A 23,219-nucleotide genomic window follows, 5' to 3' on the forward strand; every position below is an offset into this window, starting at 1 on the left:
TGTCCTATCTAGCACGTATCACTGCAAGACGCATGTTGCCATCAAAGAAAGATATATATATGATAGATTAAAAAATGTGCGCTTACAGTCTACTAATACTACTCAGTCTAATTTACACGAAACAATTATTACGTATGCGTGAGAGGGGAATAAGCAAACAAACTTATACCCGAGACGATAAACGCATGATAGGGACAACATTTTCCACTTGTTTTGTAGTTTATATTTTATTCATAATTATTATTGAAGAAGTCACACATACTTCGGCCGAAAAGTCATGAATAGCATTAAAAAATCTGGTACATTACGTAAAATACAGTATAGTGGAATTTCGATCAGAATAGTCCAGATGGAGCCTAAAACAGTAATAGTTGGTAACAACGACAGGTTGTCTACCCTGCGTTACTAATGTCGTCATCTTTTCGAATACGCCTTCATTGTAGGATTGTTCGATTCACTGGAAAAAATCGATTCTGAATCGAATCTTGAGAGCAAACAGAGAATCGATTTAAAAGATCGATCTTTTAACACAAAAAAAATTGATCTTCTGAAAAATCGAATTGGACTCGAACATCTTTAATTTCAACAGAGGTATCAATGGGCGTTGTCTAGTAAAATTTGGTGTTAACGTTTGTTGAATATCGTCCATTCAAAATGTGGACAGGCTACGTGTTTTTAATACTCCTCATATTTATCTGTACACGTATCAATGGTATTAATGAAATATTCATCTTTATAAAGAAGTTTAGATATTAACCTAAATTTAAGTTGTTTAACTTTTGTAGCTTATATTAGTCATTTATATTATTTATATAATAATTTATGGATATAACATTCTTATTCTTAGTAATATAAATAAATAAGTAGTGAAAGATACCATAAACATACTAACAAATTTCGTATTCATTTATTTTAAAACTTGTAATAAAAGGAGAATACTTAATTTACAGGATTGAATACGAATAATACAGTGACATGGTGTACAGTTTCTGATGATGAACAAAACAAATGCGAAGCTTTTTCGAATGCAGTTGCTCGTGACATAACTTTCTTTGGAAGGAACTATTTTACAGTGAAATGTAAACAAGCTTTTAATAAAGAAGAATGTATGTCGATGTTGGATCAGGAACAAGCTGAAATGACAACATTAGATGCCGGAGAAGTATTTATAGCAGGTCGTTATCATAGTCTGGTGCCGATCATGCAAGAAATGTATGAAAATGGTGTTAGTTATCAATATACCGTTGCTGTTGTTAAGAAAGGATCTTTACCAGATGTACAAGCATTAGAAAATCTTAGAGGAAAAAAAGCATGCTTTGCAGGAGTTGGTACTCTCGCCAGTTGGATTATTCCTATTCACACGGTAAAGGAAATTTTATAAAAATGTTACTATATATATATATATATATATATATATATATGTTATATATATATTTAGATATATATATATTATATATATTAGGTTGGCGCGAATGAAATGTCGGATTCTTAAGTGAATATATTAAACTGCATATCTTTTTCCAAAAGCTGTTTATTTAATCAAAATATGCTCCATTTATTTCAATACACTTTTCTCAACGAGATTTTAATGCATAGATGCCTGTCTTGAAGAAATTCTGGTCTTTAGAATCAATGAACTCTGATATGGCATTTTTCAGACTCTCTTCATTTTCGTACTGTTTAGCCCGTAAAAACAGTTCTAAATGTTTAAATAAATGAAAGTCAGTTGGCGAAAGATCCTGTGAATAAGGTTGGTGCTGCAAAATTTCATATTTTAATTCATTTAATTTCGCAATTGTTTTGTACGATGTATGCGGCCGAGCGTTGTCGTGGAGAATTATTGGGCCATGCCGATTAACAAGTGATGGGCGTATAATTTTCAATTTTTCATGCATTTCTTCAATGTACTGGCAGTACTTTTCGGCTGTAATTGTCATTCCAGTTCGAAGGAATGAGTACTGTATTACTCCAGTTACATTCCACCAAACTGTGATTAAAATTTTCCGTGGATGAAGTAATGGCCGTGGAGTATGAGCACAAGCCACTATCGAGCACACATTTTCCTATTGTCGTAAAGAACCCATTTTTCATCACAAGTAATGATCCGATCGAAAAATGGATCTCGATTAAATCGAGTTAACAATGATGAGCATACGTTCAAGCAATCCAGCTTATTTCGCTCGGTTAGTTCATGCGGTATCCACTTATCCATTTTTTTCACCACGCCAATTTCAGAAAGATGTCGCAATATTGTTGTATGGTCAACTTCCATTCTGGCAGCAAGTTCCCTTGAAGAAACAGTTGGATTCGTTTCCACCAATGTTTTCAGAGCATCATTTTTCAGACATTTCGGGTCTTCCACGCGGTTCATTTTGCAGGGAAAAATCACCAGACCGAAATTTTTCAAACCAACGATGCACTTTTCGATCATTCACAGTATTCTCCCCAAACGCCTGGTTTATATTGCGTGCAGCTTTTGCATCATTATTACCAAGTTTATACTCATATAAGAAAATTATACGAATATCGGTTGAATTTATATCGGTGCAAAATTCAAAGCAAATAACAAAAGGAAACACTTTTGAGAAAATCTTCTTTGCTAAAATGTGATTCTGGCAATGGACAGTACAACTATAAACCAGGTTATGTCAAAAACAAAAACATAACAAAAACAGGGTGACAAACGTTCACATTTAAAGAAAATCCGACATTTCATACGCACCGACCTAATATATATATATATATATATATATATATATATATATATATATGTATATATAATATATATATATATATATATATATCTAAAATATATTAAATTAATTTTATCTATTTAGTTATGCAATTAATTAGAAAAATAATATTAACATATTTGTTTTAGTTAATGAAGCAAGGTGGAATGGAAATTATTGATTGTAATAATCATGTAAAATCTACAATTAAATATTTTGGGCCAAGTTGTGCAGTAAACTCATTGATAGATAAATATAATCCTTTAGGTATATTACTAAAGTGTAAATAATATTTATATAAAAGTAAAAGGCTTAAACAATGATCTATGTATTTTAGGTGATAACTCTGATCAATTATGCAAACTTTGTATTGGAAAAGCACCAACTGATAAATGCACAAATGCAGATCCTTATGCAGGATATGAAGGTGCTTTTCGTTGCTTAGTGAATGCTGGAGAGATTGCATTTTTAGTTCACACAACTGTACAAGAAATGACATCATCTACATTTGAATTCAGTGAGTATCCACATAAATTTTTGTCAACAGATAAAAACTTATTAATGTTACATTGGCTTTCTTTCTAGATAATATTACAAAAGATCAATTCGAATTATTATGTAAGGATGGAACTCGAAAATCAGTAAATGAATATAAAAATTGTAATTGGGGTACTGTTCCTTCTCGTGCAATAGTAACATCTTCTGCAACGAAAATAGAAATTCGAAGATTGTATCAAAAATTTCTTGTAAAAGCGGTTAAAATATTAAACAGAAAACACAATTTTACCGATATTTATAATAATCGTTTTGACAATCGACAAGATGATTTTGAAAACAGACCGGGATATGAAGATAGATACAGAGAAAAAGATTTTATATATAATAATCGAAATGAATATAATACGGATATAAATAACGAATATGATAGAAGTTTTGATGATGGCTATGCAAATTCGAATTCTTGGAATAGAGAATACAATGATACGTATAATACTTATCCATCCAACGATTATTCTGAAACAACAAATATTCAACCGATCGAAATATTTGATTTATTTGAATCGGCTCCAAAATATGGCCTTCATCATAATTTAATGTTTTCGGTAATAATTATATTTTTTTTTTTTTTAAATAATTTTCACGCATTTTTAATTACTTCACGTACTTATCATTGTGTCTTCTACGATTAAAGGATTCTGCTCAAGATTTTGTATTATTGCCTGAAAAAGATCAAACGTATACTGGATATTTAGGTAGATCATTAGATTCTATTCTAGGAGTACGTCAATGTCCTGTGAATAGAATGACCTTGTGCGTTACATCCGATTATGAATTGGAAAAATGTATAAAGATGAAGGTAACTTCAACTACTTTTAAATTACTATTATAAATGAATTAATCGAATTGTAAAAGAGTCTAAAGGAGAATGTATAATTAGAATATTTCTGATTATTTTATAGATAGCTTTGAAAGCCCAACTTTTGAAACCAGAATTATTGTGCCATAAGGGATACAGTCAAATAAATTGTATGCAAGCGATACAAAATGGGTATGTATAACAAATTAAAATAATGATTAGTATAATCCATAAAATAACAAAGTATATATTATGTTAAATTGTATAATCATTTTAGAATTGCCGACGTAACAGTCTTAGATGCTAGCGATGTATATACCGCTGGCTTGCGTTTCGAATTAATTCCTTTCATATCCGAAGTATATAATCTTGGTACACCGGATTATTATGTAGTTGCTGTTGCGAAGGAGAAAGACGACAATACTGATTTAACGTATCTTAAAAACAAATATACGTGTCATACTGGAATTAATACTGCAGCAGGATGGGTGTATCCATTGGCGTACCTTCTTTCAAATCAATGGATAAGAGGCTATGGTTGCAATTCCGTACGCGCAGCTGCCGAATATTTCACAAAATCGTGCGTACCAGGTGCATTAAGTTCCGAGTATAATACAGGTAAATTTTTGGATTTATTCGTCTATGACAATCATTTTGATGTGATACTCTAATCAATTTTTTAATCGTTTACTTTGTCTGTTTTGTAATCTCAGGTGTTCCATATGATAATATGTGCGACTTGTGTCACGGACAAAGTTTTAGATACTGTCGAAGAGACGCTTCGGAAGATTACTTTGGACATACTGGTGCTTTTAGATGTTTGGTTGAAGGAGGTGGTGATGTAGCATTCGTCAAGCATACAACGGTTGCCGAAAATACCGATGGTAAAAGAAGAGAATTTTGGGCCCGTAATACATTTACAAAAGATTTTGAATTACTTTGTCCCGATGGTACTCGTCGGCCAAGTACGGATTACGAACATTGTAACTTAGGAAAAGTTGCGGCTAATGCGATAGTCACTCGTGGTGGTTATTATGGTTACAACGAGACACAAATAAATGCCTATATAAATCTCTTTATTTATGCACAACAATTGTATGGTAGGAAGGATCCGGATGAGTTTAGTTTTAGTATGTTCTACAGCATTCCACCTTATAGCGATCTTATTTTTCAAGATGCAACGCAACAATTAATAGTTATTCCACCAGAAAAAAGACAATTTAGCGCATATCTTGGTTCAGATTTTATGAGAGCTAGAAGAATCGTAGATTGCAATGCTGGAGCGGCTGCTTTAGAGCATTCTATAATTGCTGCTTTAGTAATGTTTGCCTTAACTTACGTACTCGCTAGATAAAAGATTTAAATTTGTAATATAATTTTTATTTACGATTACGGTATTGAATCTCGTATTTTTCGAAAGTATATTTAAATATTACGCATTCACAGATCACTATCTCTCATATGTGATTTTAACATATGCGTGAAAAGTACAAGTGACTGTTAGTCATCGCGTAGGATGTCTATTTATAGATTTTATAATTGTTTTTCTACCGTAGGTTATATATACCTAATTATTTTAAGATATTGAGTATTCTAAGATATCAATTATTATACGATGCAAATACAATCCGTCCATTTTCCAAAAAGTATATATATATATACTTATATATATATTATATAAGATCACATGCTTACGAAAATCGTCCATTTATGACATATCAACATTTTTTATAACATTTTTTAATACATTACTTATTAACGTAGTTAGGTATTAATATTTAAAATGAATACAAAACGAAGGCACATTTTATTTTAATTTTCCAAAGAAACGATACCGTCCATTTTGATTGTCAAACGATTTTTATTTATTTTTAGATAAGTATAATATATTTTCATAAAAAATGTCATTCTTAAAAAAAAAGACGATACATATTTTTTAAATGAAAAAATAAAAAAAAGATATATTTACAATCCCTAGAACATGTTTAATTGAAAAAGATTAAGATTGCTATGGCAAAGGGATTAATTGGTTTTAATGAAGGTGATATTGTTGAGTAATAGGAAGCAACGACTGTGTTCTTCGTGATCGAAGCAATTATCGTCGAGGATATTATTCAAATTGCGTTTCTCAACGATTACTGGCCATCGGCGAAGCTTCAGAATCGCTAGGTAATATCCGCTGCCCGTCTCGTCCAGGATATTACTTAAGATTCGTAATAGATTCTAACTATGCCGTGCGAAAATTCAAATCGGCTGTAGTCAATCAACGCGTCTATTTAAGTTCATTTTTTGTAAACTAACAATAATCATAACATTATCAGGATTTAAATAAAAGTTCTATTAAAATACGACGCTTATATGTTTCCAAACACGATAATCACGCTATCGATGAAAAGATCGACTTAGCAAATATATAAATAATAGATATTGTCTTTTCTTTTTTACATGATTACAAGGTATATGATGTAATAATAAATAATAAAGAAATTTTATAAGGAAAATCTGATTTCACGTTTCGTCCGAAATCATTAATGATTAGGTAGAAGAGTATAAATAATATAACCTTTAACTATTTGCAACACATCTCTTATTACTTTCGAATGACAAAAACATACGTCGTATCGATCTCTCTTTCTTTCTTTGTTTTCTTGTAATTTTACGGTTTTCGATCATCGGTCGTGATCGTTATCGTTATAGCATGAAAGCTCGTACGCGACAATCCTACTAATTTAAACGTAATTTTGAAAGAGCTCTACTGAACGCACATGTGGGACATAGAAATTACATAGTTTCATGATCTTTTTTTATAAATCATAATGTAGACAAGAGACATTTGTAAAATATTAAAGTATAGCGATTACCCTTTCATTATGTTTCATAATTAAGAAGGTTAATCGAGATATCGACATTATTTTACTTTCGCTCACTCAATGTATGTCGCAGTTTGTTCAAGGATTATAATTTGTCATTGCAAATTTCGAATTACGATAAAGTTTTATCAAAGATCGATGCGCCTGTAAAATGACAACCGCGTGTTTTTACTTTAAGGAGGACGGCAACGGATTCAGTTGAGAAGAGGAGGTCATTTCGTCGTGCAAGAACGCGAGAGAAACAATTAAGTTCACGCTTACACGAACGTATAACATATTTCGTCGCATATATTCATGGGAAACAACATAGTCACTATCCTTTTTATTATCGTTTACTTTTATCTTTACTTACTATATTTTGTGGAGGAATTTGTCTGAAGTGTTTCTGTTTTGTTTGTTTTCTTTTTTTCTTTTTTGTTTTTTCTTTTTTTTTTCTTTTTTTTTTTTTTCCTATGAAAACGAGATATCCATCCTCTTTATTACATTCCCTTTTACAAGAAGACAAATGATTATTAAATAAATGACACATCTGACACATTTTATGCTTAAAGAATTCGCTTGATTTTAAAGGAAATCTTTTCTATCTCGTTCTCGTGTTAAGAAATTATGACGAGAATAATAAAGCGATTCACGCAGTAGGGGAAAGTCATGCTCGAAATTTTTCTACGCACGCACAATGTGACTACAGATCGTGAGTCTGAGATAGTAAAAGCGAATGTAGGAGAACGTTGGACCGCGAAGGAGCGTTCCCTAGAAAATACGTATGAAAAGAGCTCTGGATATTCGAGATCGAATCGAGAATAAAGTACGAGAATATTCGTTGTTTGAACGTGTGCATGCATGCGTATTTATGTATATTGAGAGTGGACCTGTACTTTTAGCGCTTCCTTCGAAATTATTATTCCGTACTGCGTTCTGCACGCACCTCTTATTTACATAATCTTCTGATCGTTCGTAGAAATTAGATGCGCGCCTACTATGTTGAACGCTATCCCGCTGTGGTATCATTCAAGTGGTAGATCCATACATGCGAGTTCTATACGGTAAAAGGAAAAAGAAAGAGAGAGAGAGGATAAGAGAAAGAGAGAGAGGGAGAGAGAGAGAGAGAAAGAGAAAGAAAGAGAATTTAGTATTCCAATTATTTGAATTAATTCATGACTAAGAGTGATTCGGTTAATTAGATTAAGAAAGAATTTTATGTAATAGAGAAATAGTTTAGTTTATAACATCACTATGATACACTAATTTTTTATACTCTATTATACTTTCTTTTCAATACGCTTCAAAGAGAATGAGTGAAAGATCAAAAAAAAGAACGACAAGTGTCGTTGTTGTCGTATAACGAACTCGTACTTGTATTCGCACACATACGTATATACTACTTACAATAGAGAATGTTAATTAATGGCGCGTGTACAGGAAATGTATCTCGCCCCCTCTCTCCCTTACCCCTTTCGCCTTTTCTCTCTTCTTATATCTTTTTTTTTTTCTAACGCGGATATATCCCGATGTCTGTGCGCATTAGCAGCTATTCTAATTAATCGGAAACAAAGACGATCTACGCTGAGAGACATAACTGGTCTTACGTGTAAAAGTTAAGATCGTTACGGAAGAGGCCCGTTTGCCTTAGAGGCCTTAGTGCCACTCTACTCTGAATCGAAAACACGAAGGATGCTAATTAACGAGGAGCCTAAAGAAAATTTATTCCACCTCTCTGTTCCTACGTCGAGCTCGATTTTTAATCGAACCCTCCGCACGTGAACGTCTTGTATCTTTCTTTACCGTGGTTGTCTCCTCTCTCTCTCTCTCTTTCTCTCTCTCTCTTTCTCTCTCCTCCTTGACTCGCCCCTACTATTCTCAGACTTTCGATTCGGCGAGAACCCAAGAGAGAAGCGACGTATACCTCGAACGAATCGATATATCGCGCATGATGCATCGTGTATGAATATTTAGGCATGTCCTGTCTCTTCGTTTTTTTTTTTTTTCTTTATTTCTTCCATAACACCAGCTACAACGTTTTTCGAGACGAGCGTGTTAGTGCCAATAAAAATCATCCTAAGAAGCGGATCTTTACTGTGCGTTTTCTTCTCTTTTTTTTTTCCTTCGATTTGACATCGAACTTGGTCTTTCGAACAACGAGCAACATAAGGTGAACATATACAGCGGACATAGTAAAAGCTTTAGGGTAGTTACTCGTCGTTCGTATCGTCAACGTTCCGCCTGCCGGCACGGGCTCATAAATCTGAAAAGAGTTATGGTGTATTTTGCAACCAATTTGAAGTAATAAATTTGGTCCTCTCGAGGATACCCGGCACCCTGTAATATGAGAGCCGCTAATGTCCCTTCATTTATTCGTGAATATTTGCGGTGCGAGGGAGAGAGAAAAGAGAACGATAAAAAGAAAGCAACTATCTTTTTACAAATAAATTTTTATCTTATGATCGTTCGATGATCCTCTTGCAAATATTTTCATTTTTAAATAGAAATTATATATATCTATGCGTGCGTGTGTATTATTCGAGTATTATGCTAATGATATTCTTTATAAAACATGAAGTTTCTTAATTAAAGAACTCAGGTCTTGCTGTTTCAACTTCATGAACCAATTGTTCGTTGATTTTATCAGTTCGTTGATCTTTTTTTTTTTTACATATAATAAGCTTGCTCATCGTCAGAGAGCGATGTAACGCGATGGAGTAATCGGTAAAAGTGTCGATTTCTCGCTCGACCACGACTAAGCTTTGCCTTCGAAACTAACTTCGAACCAGTAGAACCGGATTTCGTGTGAATATGTCTCTCTCTTGGAGGGCTCGAAAAGAAAAAGAAAAGAAAAAAATAAAAAAAAAACGGTGCTTGTAAAGAAACATAGAGTCCCCTAAGAGAATTTTTTTTACGTTAGCGAACGTTAAGTTTCGTTTATCTTTCTGTTGTCGTCGATATACCAGAAATGCATATATATATACTTACTTTACATGTATATATATGTATATATATATATATGTACAAACACAATGTATACAATGTATACAATATATACATTGTATATATAGATATATATATATATATATATATATATATATATATATACAAACACACAAACATACTTTTATTTTACCTAAGTATTAGTCATTTTCTAACAAATCGTATTTACGACTTAGTTTAACCTAGTAAGCGAAAGGATGATCGCAGGTCTTTCATTTGGCGTGGTTAAGAAGTATGCGATTTTTTTTTTTTAACGTTAGGGACTGAAAGCAACAAAGGCTTCGAGATTACTAGTACGTGAGAAACATAAACAACGAGCTACCTTGTTTTCTCATTAGCGGCAGGATATTTCTTGGTAATCTCCAGGCGATCTTACTGTTTCTGTGAAAATCTTCAAGACATAAGGCGCCTGACGACGAATGGGATAAGCCGGCTTCAGAAAAAGCGAAAGTTTGACTTATTAAAGGTACAATTTGTCTCAATGTTTTCAACCGCTACTGATATTGTTATTCGTACGTCTTTATAACCAAAAAATTACTTTCAGCGTTTTGAAATTTGTCATATATTTTTTATCTTTCTCAATCATGTTGTGGATCAGGAGTCTCAAGGAGGATCGCGGTGAATCATGATCGATCTGAGGTCTTTTTGAGACAAGTACACCGACCGTTCATTTTCTTGTTGGGGTGAAAAACTACGGGATAATTTGTGGGATCCAAAGAGATGGAGTTAAAGAAAAAGAGACAGAGAGAAAGAGAGAGAGAGAGAGAGAAAGAGAGAGAGAGAGAGAGAGAGAGAGAGAGAGAGAGAGAGAGAGAGGGAGAGAGAGACAGAGAGATAGAGGAGTAGAAAAGAAAGTGAGCGTTATACCGGTCTTTGTCCATTATTTTCCGTCGGCGTGTCGATAATTTTTAAGGTCAGCATAGTTTGCAATCCCTTGGAATACCGACGAGAAGAAGTTGCACCGGCACCGAGCAGAGGCGTCAAAGCGAAATCTCGTCTTTTGCCAATTTGATTCGTCAAGGAACTTTTATGTGACGACTACGCCAATGCTTTTGTGTCCTGTAACGGGCCTCTTGAAGCACGCTCCGTTGCTCGCGAAGTACTCGAAACTCATCGCTTCCTGTACCAACTGCTTTTTTCTATCTTTCCTTCTTTCCTTTTCTCTCTTTACCTCTCTCTTTCTTTTCCTCTCCGTTTCTCTTTCTCTTTCTGTTTCTCTCTTCACTTTTTTTTTCCTCTCTTTCTCTTCGTCGAACGGAGTAATCGGGCTTAATTAAATACCCAGCCGTGAAAGATGCCATTAATATTCTGTCCTTTTTCAATCTGCTTCTTCCTTTTCCTTAGGAAAATATCTAAATCATTATTTTTGATGAAGAGACGAAAAAAGATTACGATTAATACAAAAATATTATCAATAAGTACGTTTTATTCGACAATATTAATATAATATCAATTAACGTTTTGATGATTTATTCAAATAAAATAAAATCAATTTCGTTAGAGAACATTATTATAGAAATAGAGATTATTAGAAACTTACATTAGCGTATTATAATCATGCACGTGTTTCCGAGATAGGGTGCAGGTGGTGGTGATGGTAGTGGGAGGTCGCGTGAATGAAAAGCTCGATCGGGAAGACGGGGAAAGAGAGAGGCTGGTAGTCGTACGGCGAGAGGTCGGCAGATGGCAGTGCGGTCGCTCGGCGCCAGCTTGAAACACCTGACGATCGACTTAGCAGTGCAGCATGGACTCGGCTGGCAGGCACACACTTCTTTCAAAGAAAACAGGTGCCAACGGCGAACGTGCTGTCGAGTACCGTTGTCGGATCGCACGCGAGTGAGAGAGAGAAAGAGAGAGAAAAAAAAGATAGAAAGAGAAAGAGAGAGAGAGAAAGGGAGACACTACAGAAACAGACAGACACACACAGTGGGGTGACAATAAAAAGAAAAAAAAAGTAGAGAGAAATATACAAAGAAACATCCTCATTCCCCAAAGTTTTTTTTGAGACACACGTTTACGTGGATCTGATTCACGATCGATTATTTCGGGATATGATGAGAAGAAACGCGAAGTACGACGATCGGCAAACGTTGCAAAAATATCGATTAGAAAATGCTTAGATATTCGTAACGATAATCGAAATTCGAGTACGTAAATCCATTTGTATTTCGTCGAAGGGAAGAATCGAAAATAGGACGGTCGCGAGTTCAAAATTCCCGCGCGCGCAACTCCCTTCTCGTCCTTCCATTCAGCGTACGCGTCGACGAGGTTGAACGTAAGGGCCCGCGAGTAGCCGCACGCGATACGACAAAGATGTGACGCAATTCGGACGTTCCTTTTACCGGCCCTTTCGGAAGTGAGCGCGGAAAGAGGAAGAGAGATAGAGATAGATATATAAATTGATAGATAGATAAAGATAGATAGATAGAGAAAGGGAGAGAGAGAGAGAGAGAGGGGGAGAGGGAGAGAGAGATAAAAAAGATATAAAGCTTTTGTTTTTCGACAAAACTAAATAAAAATGATGGCGACACGTTCATCGGCTATGACGATACTGCTTCTCTTGACGATCTTCATACTCGAGCTGATCTACGCAAAGGATCATGATGGATCGAGATTGGAATATGAGGATTTTCTTACAACCACCGAAAGCTACGTTCGTCTTCGCGTCGACAGAGGTTAGTTCATTTTTTATTTTTCTTTTTATTCTTTTTATTTCTTTTTTATTTTTTATTTTCCCTTCGAAAATATTACTTATTGTATTTTCATAAGCAGCTTATATAAGGTAACAGTGTGTTTGAATGGGAACGCGTTGTTGAAAAAAGACAGAAAGAAGAAAAAAAAAAGAGAGAGAGAGAGAGAGAGAGAGAGCTATCGCATCGCAATAATTATTTTTCGTTCTTAAAACGACGACACGACCGTTGCCTAATAAAACGTAGAGATGAAATAACCTCCACACTATCTCCCTCATCCTCCATTTTACATCCCCATCTAGCAAAGTTAAAGTTTCCCTTTAAACGTGAGAAATGTTTATGCGAAAGTTAAAATCTATCCATTATAAACAGCACCGTTGGCTCTTACGAGTTAAAAGAAGACCGAGTAGACGCGTACCAAGGCAATTATGGAATATAATTACGCGATTAATTAGCCTCAGGATCGACTGTAGCTTAGTAATCCGTACTGGTTTATGTACTCGAGAGAAGAACGAATGGATAATTCTCTCTCTCTCTCTCTCTCTCTCTCTCTCTGTCTGTCTCTGTCTCTGTCTCTGTCTCTGTCTCTTTCTCTTTCTCTTTCTCTGCCTCTCGTTTTCTTTCTTTCTTTACCTCATGATAATCACACGACAATCGCAACGTCAGAATCGTTGGAACGATGCTAAATGCCGAGAACTTTGTTGTTCTTTTTCTCTCTCTCTCTCTTTCTCTCTCTCTCTCTTTCTCTCTCTCTCTCTCTCTCTCTCTCTCTCTTTATCTCTATTTCTATCTGTATATACTATGCCTACGATGAACGACCTTTGCTCCAACGCCTTCGTGAAAGTGCGATCGCAAGAAGAAGGCCTTGCGCCTTTCCGAAGCTACTTTATGGTCTTCGCTATTCTTAAGTTCGAAATTTCGTCGAATTTTAACGAGAATTTCATGTCTGGCATCAAAGTCGTATAATTGCTTGTGAACGTGTTCTTTGGAAAAATTTTTTTCATAGCTATCGCGTTAAGCATTTTATCGTAATAACAACAAGGGGTGAAATATCGAAGTGAAAAAAAAAAGAAATAAGAGAGAAGCAATAAGAATGATTCGACTTTAAGTATATCCGATCGAGAGATCAACGAACTTTTGTAGACTTTTATACTATATCCTTAGCCCTCATAGAACTGGAGAATACTTCGGAAAGGATGCACCAATGTCGACCGCGAGTTAAGCGGATGAGATTTTCTTCATACATTATTTATATTGTTACTTGTGCGTTATTGTAAGGGGCAGGATTACTTGGACGATATCTACTCGTACCCTCGACTATCTCACATCTACTTTGTATTTTATCGACTATGCGCAAGGAGGGATTTAAATAATTGTTAGGTTATCCTTAAAGGAATAAAAAAAAAAAGAAAAGAAAAAGAAAAATATATAAAAAATATAAAAAATATAAAAAAAAAAAAATAAAAAATAAAAATAAGAAAAAAATAGAAAAAATGGAAAAAAGAAAAGAAAAGAAAAAGAAAGGCTTGGCCATTTCCAAGACAGAAAAAGTTCGTTCGCGTTCCATTGCTCGTGATTAGATTATGCATCGATTGCCTTTAATAGAATCACTTAATTTGCATGCACTTAGAAAGGCGGAAGCACGTTTCTTCGGCGTCGAAGAGGACGCGCGCCAACTCTATGCGATTCTGAAAGAGCCGTATTCTAACTGTTGTCACAAATTGTTCGCGTGCTCGCACTTTCTATTGGCACTTGATCACGATAAAGCAAACACACAGGTGGGTTTTGTACTTGGTTGTTGTCGTCTTTGACCGTGTGCTGTTTAATAAAATAGGCAAGATAATACGTTTACTACTTTATTATACCTTATTATACCTTACTCAGTAAATCACGGAAAAAAATAAAAGAAAGAAAAAATGAAATAAAATAAAATAAAATAAAATAAAATAAAAGTAAAGACAAGAAAAGAAAAGAGAAAAAAAAAAGAAATATAATTTTTAATGTTTCCTTTTTAATCATACTCGATGATAAAAGAAAACTACTTTATCTTTATTTATACATATATATGTATGTATATGTAACTGTTCGTTGTGTGTTTGAGTAAATTCATGATAGAAGAACCTTTCTCTCCGGTATTTTCATTATAACTCGTTCGTGTAACCGGATAAATCTGTCACGCAAAGAGGCTTTTCATTCCCTAGACACGACTTCTCGGACTAATGCCAGTTTCCACGCAGCTATGCCAGCTTAGTTTACGAGGTGCGAGAGAGTACGACGTAGCTAATGCATATGCATGCAGAAAGGAGGAGCGCAATAGAATGTACTATGTATAAAACGTGAAATCTTTTTTCCGAGCTCGTCGCCCTGGTACGTGCTCGGACCAAGAAAGAGAAAGAAATGGGAGAAAAGAAAACCTATACGTAAATAGTTACGTATGTATGTATGTACACTTGTGTGTGCGTGTGCGCGCGCGCGCGCGCGTGTGTGTGTGTGTGTACATTGGTTTGTTCCCTTCGTTCATAGGGACGTTATGACTTTTTGAAATTATTTTACGAGAACTATACCGCTTTGACCATTTATTTAACGATAAGATATTTATGATTACCCAAACGTTATTTACGACATGTAACATGACTTTTAATGAATCACGCGAGCCCAATTTGGTGCACTCGAACGAACTTTTAAGATCCTTTGCCTTTCAGCCATGGTTATTCCTTATCTTATTTTCATCCTCGTTTCTACGACGTTTAAACGATGCTACACCATTATTATTATTTTTTTTTTATTTTCGAAGCGAACGTATTTTCTTCTTCTTCTTTTTTCTTTTTTATCTTTTTTTTTACAAAGCTTCGCTCTCGTCGTTATTCTAGTCCCTTAATTAATTCAAATGTATCTTATAAATTATATAAATAAATGCGTAAAAATCTAATCACAAAGTTATTCCATACTTTTCGATAACATTATCAAGACGTAAGATCTGGTAATATTACTTATCTAGTGATGGTATTATTTATCTAGGTATATACCACTGGTATTCGTGTACGGTCACACATTTTCTAATCCTAACGCAAGGAGAAGGACTATGTCGTTGGTACAATCGAGAAGATTAATGTACGTGCCATGTTAGATAATAGAAGTAGATTTAATTAAGATTAACTCGGCCAAGTGCGCGTATATTTACAGATCTACTCGTTCAAAGTGAAACGTATGAAACGAATGAAATAAATTCGATGGAAATCTTAATTGTAAAGTGTATTAGAAGATATCCCTACGATATTATTTTATCGTGAAAAATGAATATCGACGAGGAAGAAAAAAGAGAAAGAGGGAGAGATAGATAGAAAAATAGATAGATAGATAGATAAATAAATAGATAGATAAATAGATAGATAGAGAGAGAGAGAAAGAGAGAGAGAGAGAGAGAGAGAGAGAGAGAGAGAGAGAGAAATAAAAGAAAAACGAATAAGTAATAAGTAGGAATAGTCCGTAAAGATCGAAATCAAAGTGTAGCTTGGATCGTAGCGCAGGTGGAAACTTGATGTTGCTCTACGGTAAACATATACAGAGCATCGTCCGTTTCATTGCCAAGGCTTTGAAAGTAGTCTGAAGGTATCTCGTACCTTCTTCCCGCGGGATACGAGCAAATTTATATCCGGTCACTCTCGGACCGTATGTCATTATCCGTCATTACGAACGAACCCGACGATCGGCAATAGTGGACCCTGTCGTTCTCTTGCGTGCCATGTTAACTCGACCTTGACGTTACCAGTATCACAAATTTATACAACCTGTCCTTCTAACGCGATCGGTACTTACAGAATCTTCCTGCTCCTTACGGTTTGCATGTTCACGCATACGCGCGTGTCTACATGCGAGGTATAGGATATCTCTTAGGTCATTAAAGCACGAGAGATGTTATCGACTCGTTTTCTTCGATTTTCTTTTTCTTTTTTTTTCCCCCCTATCTTTTTCTTTTTCACTATTCGTTTCTACGTATTTGTTCGAAGCACACCGATTGGACTTTATAGCAATCGTAATTTAGCTACTATAAAATCAAATCGTTTAGAATTATATTATTCCTTTTTTAAATATCGTAGAAACTTCGTGTTATCTTTTTTAAGTCGTTTCTGTTTCTCTCCCTTCTTCTTCTTTTTCTTCTTCAATTATTCTACAGGCATAAAATACACATTTAAAAGTATATACGATCCTTTTAACTCATTCGAATGTTGTAAGTACTTATGTTTGGTTAAAGGATCCAACCATAGTCGATTATAGAGAAAATGTAGGAGTTTCTTCTTCGAGAGGTAACGATTCTCGATAACGAGATTCACGTTGCTGTCCGTCATTAGCCTCACCCTCCAAACCCTACCTCTCTAGTCAGTCCCAGTCCTCTTCTCATTCTTGATAGAGGCCCCGTTTAAGAATAATAGGGGGCGATCGCAGAAAGTACCTCGCGAGTTGTTGGTAACGCAGGTCGGCAGCGTGCGCCTCGAATTCGCGCGATGGTATCGACCGTAAGCGCCTGTCTTTATTCCTTCGCTCTCTCTTATAGGATCTCCTTCTCGAGATACGAGGCATTAAAGTCTCTACAACGAAGAGATCCTTTCCTTCTTCTTCTCCTTCTCCTTCTTCTTCGTACCAGTCTTCTCGTTACATTCCATCGTTCAAGGTACATCCTCGGTAAAATGTACTGAATGGGGGAGGGCTGGGAGGAAATGGTTGGAGTACCGATGATTACGGCATCCGACTTGTTCCAAAGAGAAACGAAGAAGATGATCGGTTGGTTCTTAAGATCCTGCGAATGCTTTATTTCTCTCGAGCCAAACGAATGTACTTTTGGTTTCTTTTTCTTTTTTCTTTTCTTTTCTTTTCTTTCTTTTTTTTTTTTTTTCATTGGACGCATACTTTCACCAGCTAAAAGAAGAAATACGAGAGATAATGCAAGGTGTTTTGAAGAAAAAAAATATTTACCTTTTCTATGGATGTATTATAGGGGACGTTATAATATATAATAGAAACATTTAATTATAATAACTTAAAGATTTAATTAAATAAAAATTTTATTCAATTAAAATTTATATAAATTTTATAATATAAATGTTGTAATAGAAATGCGTTTTCTTCCTTTCTTTTTTTTTTTTTTATTAAAATAATCCAAAGGAATCTTAGTTAACGAGTTTCGATCCTTGCTCTATTTTTGACCCTTCTTAAGGAGATGATCTGCTGTTCAAGGAGAGCCTGTATCTTGGGCTTGGTTCGATAAAACGTATCGTACGAGTAAAGAAAAATCGAAGGGAACGCGAAGACTCCTTCGTCGTCGCAGTTGTCGTAGTCGTCGTAGTCGTCGTAGTCGTAGTCGTCGTTGTGGTCGTCGTGGTTGTCAAAGGAGGAAAAGGAAGAAAGAAAATGAGGAAAAGAAGGACGAGACGTCGTGCAAGTTCTTCTTCTTCTTCTTCCTCCTCCTCCTCGTCCTTCTTCTTCTTTGCTTCCCCGAAGAAATACGTGCGTCGATCGACAATTTTCCCGGAGAGTAACTCGTATCAAGGCGAGTATGCTACACATACCTACCTAGACTCTAAACAGGTTTCCATGCGAGTATATACGAGTGAAAAATTACTGGCACACCGCGTTGGCTTTCTCAGAATCCGCGCGAGAGAGAGAGAGCGATCGAACTCGAACTTGAAATCGAAACTGGCATTCTCTCTTTATCTTTCTCCTTCTCTCTCTTCCTTTCTTTCTTTCTCTCTCTCTTTCTTCTTCTTTATATTTCTATCCTTAACTCGTCGTTTAAAGTTTTTGCACCTGTTCCATGGAGAACAACGACGAGGACGAAGGAGACTCTTTCGAGACGATGTGCTCGTTACCATTTTCAATTTACCCTCGACTTTCCTTCTTATGACCGGTTGTTGTTGGATCGTAGAAAGAAATCCAGTTCTAGATCCCCCTCTTTCTCCCTCCCTTGATCTTACTCTTTCGATTATATCTTTCAAAGACGAGGATCGCAGGTAGATGAAGAAAAGATATCATATCGTCTAAATTAATCGTTGCTATCGTGTTGCCTCGCGAGAGTCTGTTAAGATTAAGAAAAATCCAATTTGTTTTTCAAATTATAAATATACAGAATGACGATTCCATTATATATTATTATAGCCTCGATAAATATTCTTCTTTTTCTTTTTTGGGCTGAAATAATGTTTCATATTACGACTTCGTACCTGTTCTTTTTTTTTTTCTTTTCTTTTTCTCTGTAGTATAGATACTTACATTTCTATAGTCATTTATTAAAGATACATTCGCGTTTTATTAACCCTTTTACAGCGGTGAAGTTGAACAGCCAGTATGCTACTGCTGCGTTGTACGATACAGTTGAATCGCAACTGTAGACTTTACCGCCGAGCGTAACATCTGATACTTTGTTATATTATGTAAATTATTCAAATTATACGTGAAATTAATATATAACTATTATAAATGAAGATATCAAGGTATACTACGTTCACCTAGAGTTCTTAATTCAAATAGAACTTTATCGTATGATTGTAATCGTCACTTTTAATTGACACTATAGCGAACGTTTAACGTCGAATGACTATAATCAATCTTTAGTAAGGGAAAGGTTAAATGAACATTTATCTATCTATGCGGTGAGGTTATTTAATGGACGAATAAAAAGAAGTTTTAAGTGAAATAATTTTTCTTGAGTCACATTCGACGATTATCGACGTTTCTTTTCGTTTTATTGATAGATCATCTTCATTGACTCATTATTTCGTAGACTCGTTAAATTTTTCAGTTGTTGACAAATTACTTCATAGATTTCTTTATTGTTAAAAAATTTTTGTCTTTATAGAAAAAAGCAATTTATCGTACGCATGATATTCGTATGTATATATGTACCTATGTATGTGCGTGTGCATATGTCATGTATATATGTATGCTTGTTTACGAGTATGTATGTAAGGAAGGTATGTATATGAGTATATACATATATATTGTATTTACGTATGTACAACATGTCTGTACATGTAATGATCGTAAACCGTAACGATTGTAACGTGTACGGCGAACTCGTAATTAGGATGTCGGTAAATGACGTTTCCTTTGCGGTGAGCAGGTAAGCACATAGGTGTGCACAGCACTGCCGACAAATAGAAAGTCTTATCCGTTTTCTTAGATCCAAAGAAGAAGAAGAAGGAGAAGGAGAAGTAGAAGTAGAAGTAGAAGTAGAAGTAGAAGTAGAAGGAGAAAAAGTGATGGCTCTGTATTGTGGCCGCTAATCTTCGCGCATCGTGCTACGTCGCGTACGATGATTTCGTAAGGTGTTCGAGCAGAAATGCCTTTGCATGAGTTTTCAAATCATCGTCATGCATATGCACCAATAAAGGTAAATTCACCTTTTGAAAATGTTATTATTTTCAAAATGGAATTATCTTTCAACCAATTAGTTGGAATAATTTGTCATTTTTAATACTGCCATTATTATGACCTAATTTGAGTTGCTTTAGAGTAGGTATAGAAATATATTTTGCAAATAACTCTTTAAAACTGCTTGTGAAAATTCAAGTTTCTTGTCAATGACACGTTCGAAGAATCAAAATGTTATTCTGCAAGGTAACGATGTTTTTTTTTCCAAAATCCATTCCAACGTTCTACGTTTCGTCATCAACGCGTTACGTGAAACGTGTGCGTTTATATATTATGCATGGAGCAATCCGAATGGCTTTCTTCGAGAAACTATCAGCAGCAACCCCGTTTGTCGTTTTATTCGTACTATTTACAAGTCTCTTCGTACCAAACTATTAGATTTTCCAATCAATATTTATGCAAGATAAAAAAATGAAAGAGAACTGTTGTAGTATCTAATCAAATATCATTTACAGATATAGAAAAACAAAGTTACCTCTCGTATAATAATAATACCGTTCTCATTTCACCGTTTTGATCACCTTAACGGATGTTTTTCTTTGCGTACTAAAGACCATGTATTTTTATTTTTATTTACATTTTTATTATCCTTTCATCCTCGTTAAATACTGGATTTAAGGTGTTACAAAGTCACGAACGATGACACAGCAACATTTGCAACATGGGTGCTGTTAAGCGATCACGTTCAGACGTGGAACGAATTCAACTAATCACTTTTTTATCACATCAGGGCTCACCGTCCTACTAACCTAAAGCAAGAGATTCTATGACTCGCAAAATATTTTACATGCAATCAAGTAGCGAAACTCTTTTCGATATCGATCGAAAGCGAGTTATTAATCGTTATTCCTTTGATATTTAACCATTTATAAGAGCTAATAGCAAATAAATTGCTCGGGGATGTAAATGACAATGAGTTGCATAAGTCGATAATTATTTTTTTTCTTTTCCTATGCTTATTAAGAATAGAATTCTCATTGATGATTCAACTTCCGTCTTGATCGTCATTCTCGTAAATTATATTCAACGAAAGAATGAATGAACGAATGAACGAATGGACGAATGAACGAACGAACGAATGAACGAACAAATATCTTCGATATTGCGATAAGATCGACAATTTTAGGTCGACTATAACTTCTTATCTGTCATATCTAATATTGTACGGAGCATTAAGTAAAAGTACTTTAGGTACCATAGATTATTTCTACATTCTGTTATTTTGCGAAAGAATATTTATCGTAAAGTCTCTTAGCATGATTTATGCTAAATCGATCGAAGGCTACGAAGATGAAGAACGGACTTGGAAGTTCGTCCAAGTATTTTCTCGGAAAACAACGTCTAGTTTGTTCCTACCATTACCAAAGACGTCTTTCATGGGTGTTTGACTACCAATTATCGTCAGGTGTTTTGTAAACTGTGAAACCATTTTTTTTCTGTTTTTGTGTTTTCTTCTTCTTTTTTCTTCTTTTTTTTTGCCACAGAAAATAGTCGAGGAATTCTTCGTGGCTTATCCTACACAGATTTCTTTGTCTCGTAAGAACGAAGAAAAGCCTCGTTTACGAGTTGCACCTCGAAAGTTTTCTGGAGGGTACGCATGTTAGCCCCTTTGCGAAGCACATAAACGGCGGGCACTTTTATCGCATCGAAACGACGTCGGTGTTCGCACCTTTAACGTGCTCCCTCACAGCGCTCGACTAAACCGGCTTTTTATGTAAAAGTAATTGCGTTCTCGTGCAACTGGAAGCCAAGTTGCTCGTTTCAACATTGGAACTGCGGTTCGTAGATATTACGGATTCATGAAAGTTTTACCGTCTCGGCTGTCACGCTAACGTCTCGTGGGTGGCGTTAAAATAACCATAAATCTAACGCGTCCCATTATTCGAGATTTAGGGGGAGCGTAATTTGTGTAAACGCAATTCCATTACCTTCGTTATTTGATTATTTATAAATATTAATACTCGTTAAAATGTCATATTGATTCATTGGTTTCTGTAGAAACGTCAGTATTATGACTAACGAGAACACATTGAGAACAATCATTATTGAAAGTTTCAAATACATGTCTAATGTCAAAGCGAGATTTAAATAATCTAGATTATCTTATCGTTAAAGTTGATTCATTGGTTTCAATAGAAACGTCGATATTATAATTAACGAGGACATTAAGTTAACATCGAAGATAACGATTATTAAAAATCTTAAATGTATGTCTCATCTCAAAGCGAGATTTAGATAATCTAAAACTTCGAGTTCTTGAATGAACGTGGGTGGTTCGATGGTTAATTATGTAATAATCCATTATACCAACTCATTATTGGAAATTTAATGAGGATGATGACTTCGTGCACGTTAGCCGAGTACTCTTTGACTAAGACACTTTTCTATTATGAAATCGAATTGATTGAGAGTTGAAAGAATGTCTTATGTTTTCAAAGGACTACATATTCTCCTACATGTACACGTATCATCGATAATCATTTAATTCAATAATAATCATCAGAATGTATATAGGTAGGCGGCTTTTCGATTTTTAAGATCAACTTACCTATATCGAAGGACAAAGATGATAATTATTGAGAATATAAGATCGCATGATCGTTCGCTCGCTAGAGTTCGTTCGCGTGAAATACAATGAGCCATAAATCGTGATCGAGTTTTACGATGTTTCCGTGAGATAGTAGAAACGTCGTAAGAGAGAATGGAGAGAGGGTGAATCTCTTTGAGCATAGGGACGTTCGAATGTCCACGAGATATACAATAAGACGTTCAGATAATTGGACGGATGACCCAAGCCGAGGGCTCAGTACGTTACGACTATTATGGGATTCACTTGGTGAAGTCGGAAGGGTCATTACGTTTTACGCGCGAGTAAAAGAAGAAAGAGAAAAGAAAAGAAGGAGGATGGCGTGGAGGTGGTGTAGAGGAAGGGCGAAAGGAATAGGGGGAATGGGAAAGGGGGAAGAGGTTGGCAGGCAAAGAAGAAAAGAGAATTTTGCATGGTCGATGAGTAAATTGCCTTACGGGGGATGGGGGTTGTAGCATTCGAGTTGTTGCTTTCGGCTTGCCAGCAATATTTTCTCGTGGTGAAATTGAATGTCGTTGTAAAGTCAGTCGCTGACTTTGAGCTGGACTTGGTTGCTCTTTCTATCTCTTTCTTTCT

General features: G+C 35.2%; 2 protein-coding genes across 4 annotated transcripts in view; both read left to right on the forward strand.

The window, feature by feature from the left end:
* The first annotated feature begins 404 nt into the window (after positions 1 to 404).
* Tsf2 (transferrin 2) lies at positions 405 to 6,567 on the forward strand. 2 transcript variants are annotated; one of them, XM_035869534.2, is made up of 9 exons: positions 405 to 712; positions 951 to 1,363; positions 2,882 to 2,999; positions 3,070 to 3,249; positions 3,318 to 3,835; positions 3,925 to 4,089; positions 4,193 to 4,281; positions 4,367 to 4,707; positions 4,803 to 6,565. In XM_035869534.2, exons 1-9 carry the CDS (start codon positions 655 to 657, stop codon positions 5,441 to 5,443), a joined length of 2,523 nt encoding a protein of 840 aa, XP_035725427.2. In that variant the 5' UTR covers positions 405 to 654; the 3' UTR covers positions 5,444 to 6,565. The 2 variants fall into 2 exon arrangements, with proteins under 2 accessions (XP_035725427.2, XP_085512638.1); XM_085656512.1 differs by lacking the exons at positions 405 to 712; positions 951 to 1,363 and adding an exon at positions 2,060 to 2,642 and having other exon boundaries at positions 4,803 to 6,567.
* A 5,101-nt stretch (positions 6,568 to 11,668) lies between these two features.
* The window catches only part of LOC118443073 (uncharacterized), a 130,804-nt gene continuing 119,253 nt past the window's right edge, over positions 11,669 to 23,219 (forward strand). The window contains exon 1 of one of the 2 annotated variants that reach the window (XM_085656744.1): positions 11,669 to 12,616. In XM_085656744.1, coding sequence (XP_085512870.1) covers positions 12,460 to 12,616 — 157 coding nt within the window. In that variant the 5' untranslated portion in view covers positions 11,669 to 12,459. The remainder of the gene's footprint in view (positions 12,617 to 23,219) is intronic. The other variant, XM_035869529.2, reaches the window with a different exon arrangement.

This window comes from Vespa mandarinia, chromosome 4 (assembly GCF_050613455.1).
Source record: "Vespa mandarinia isolate Hongniang chromosome 4, ASM5061345v1, whole genome shotgun sequence".
NCBI classification, from domain to species: Eukaryota; Metazoa; Arthropoda; class Insecta; order Hymenoptera; family Vespidae; genus Vespa; species Vespa mandarinia.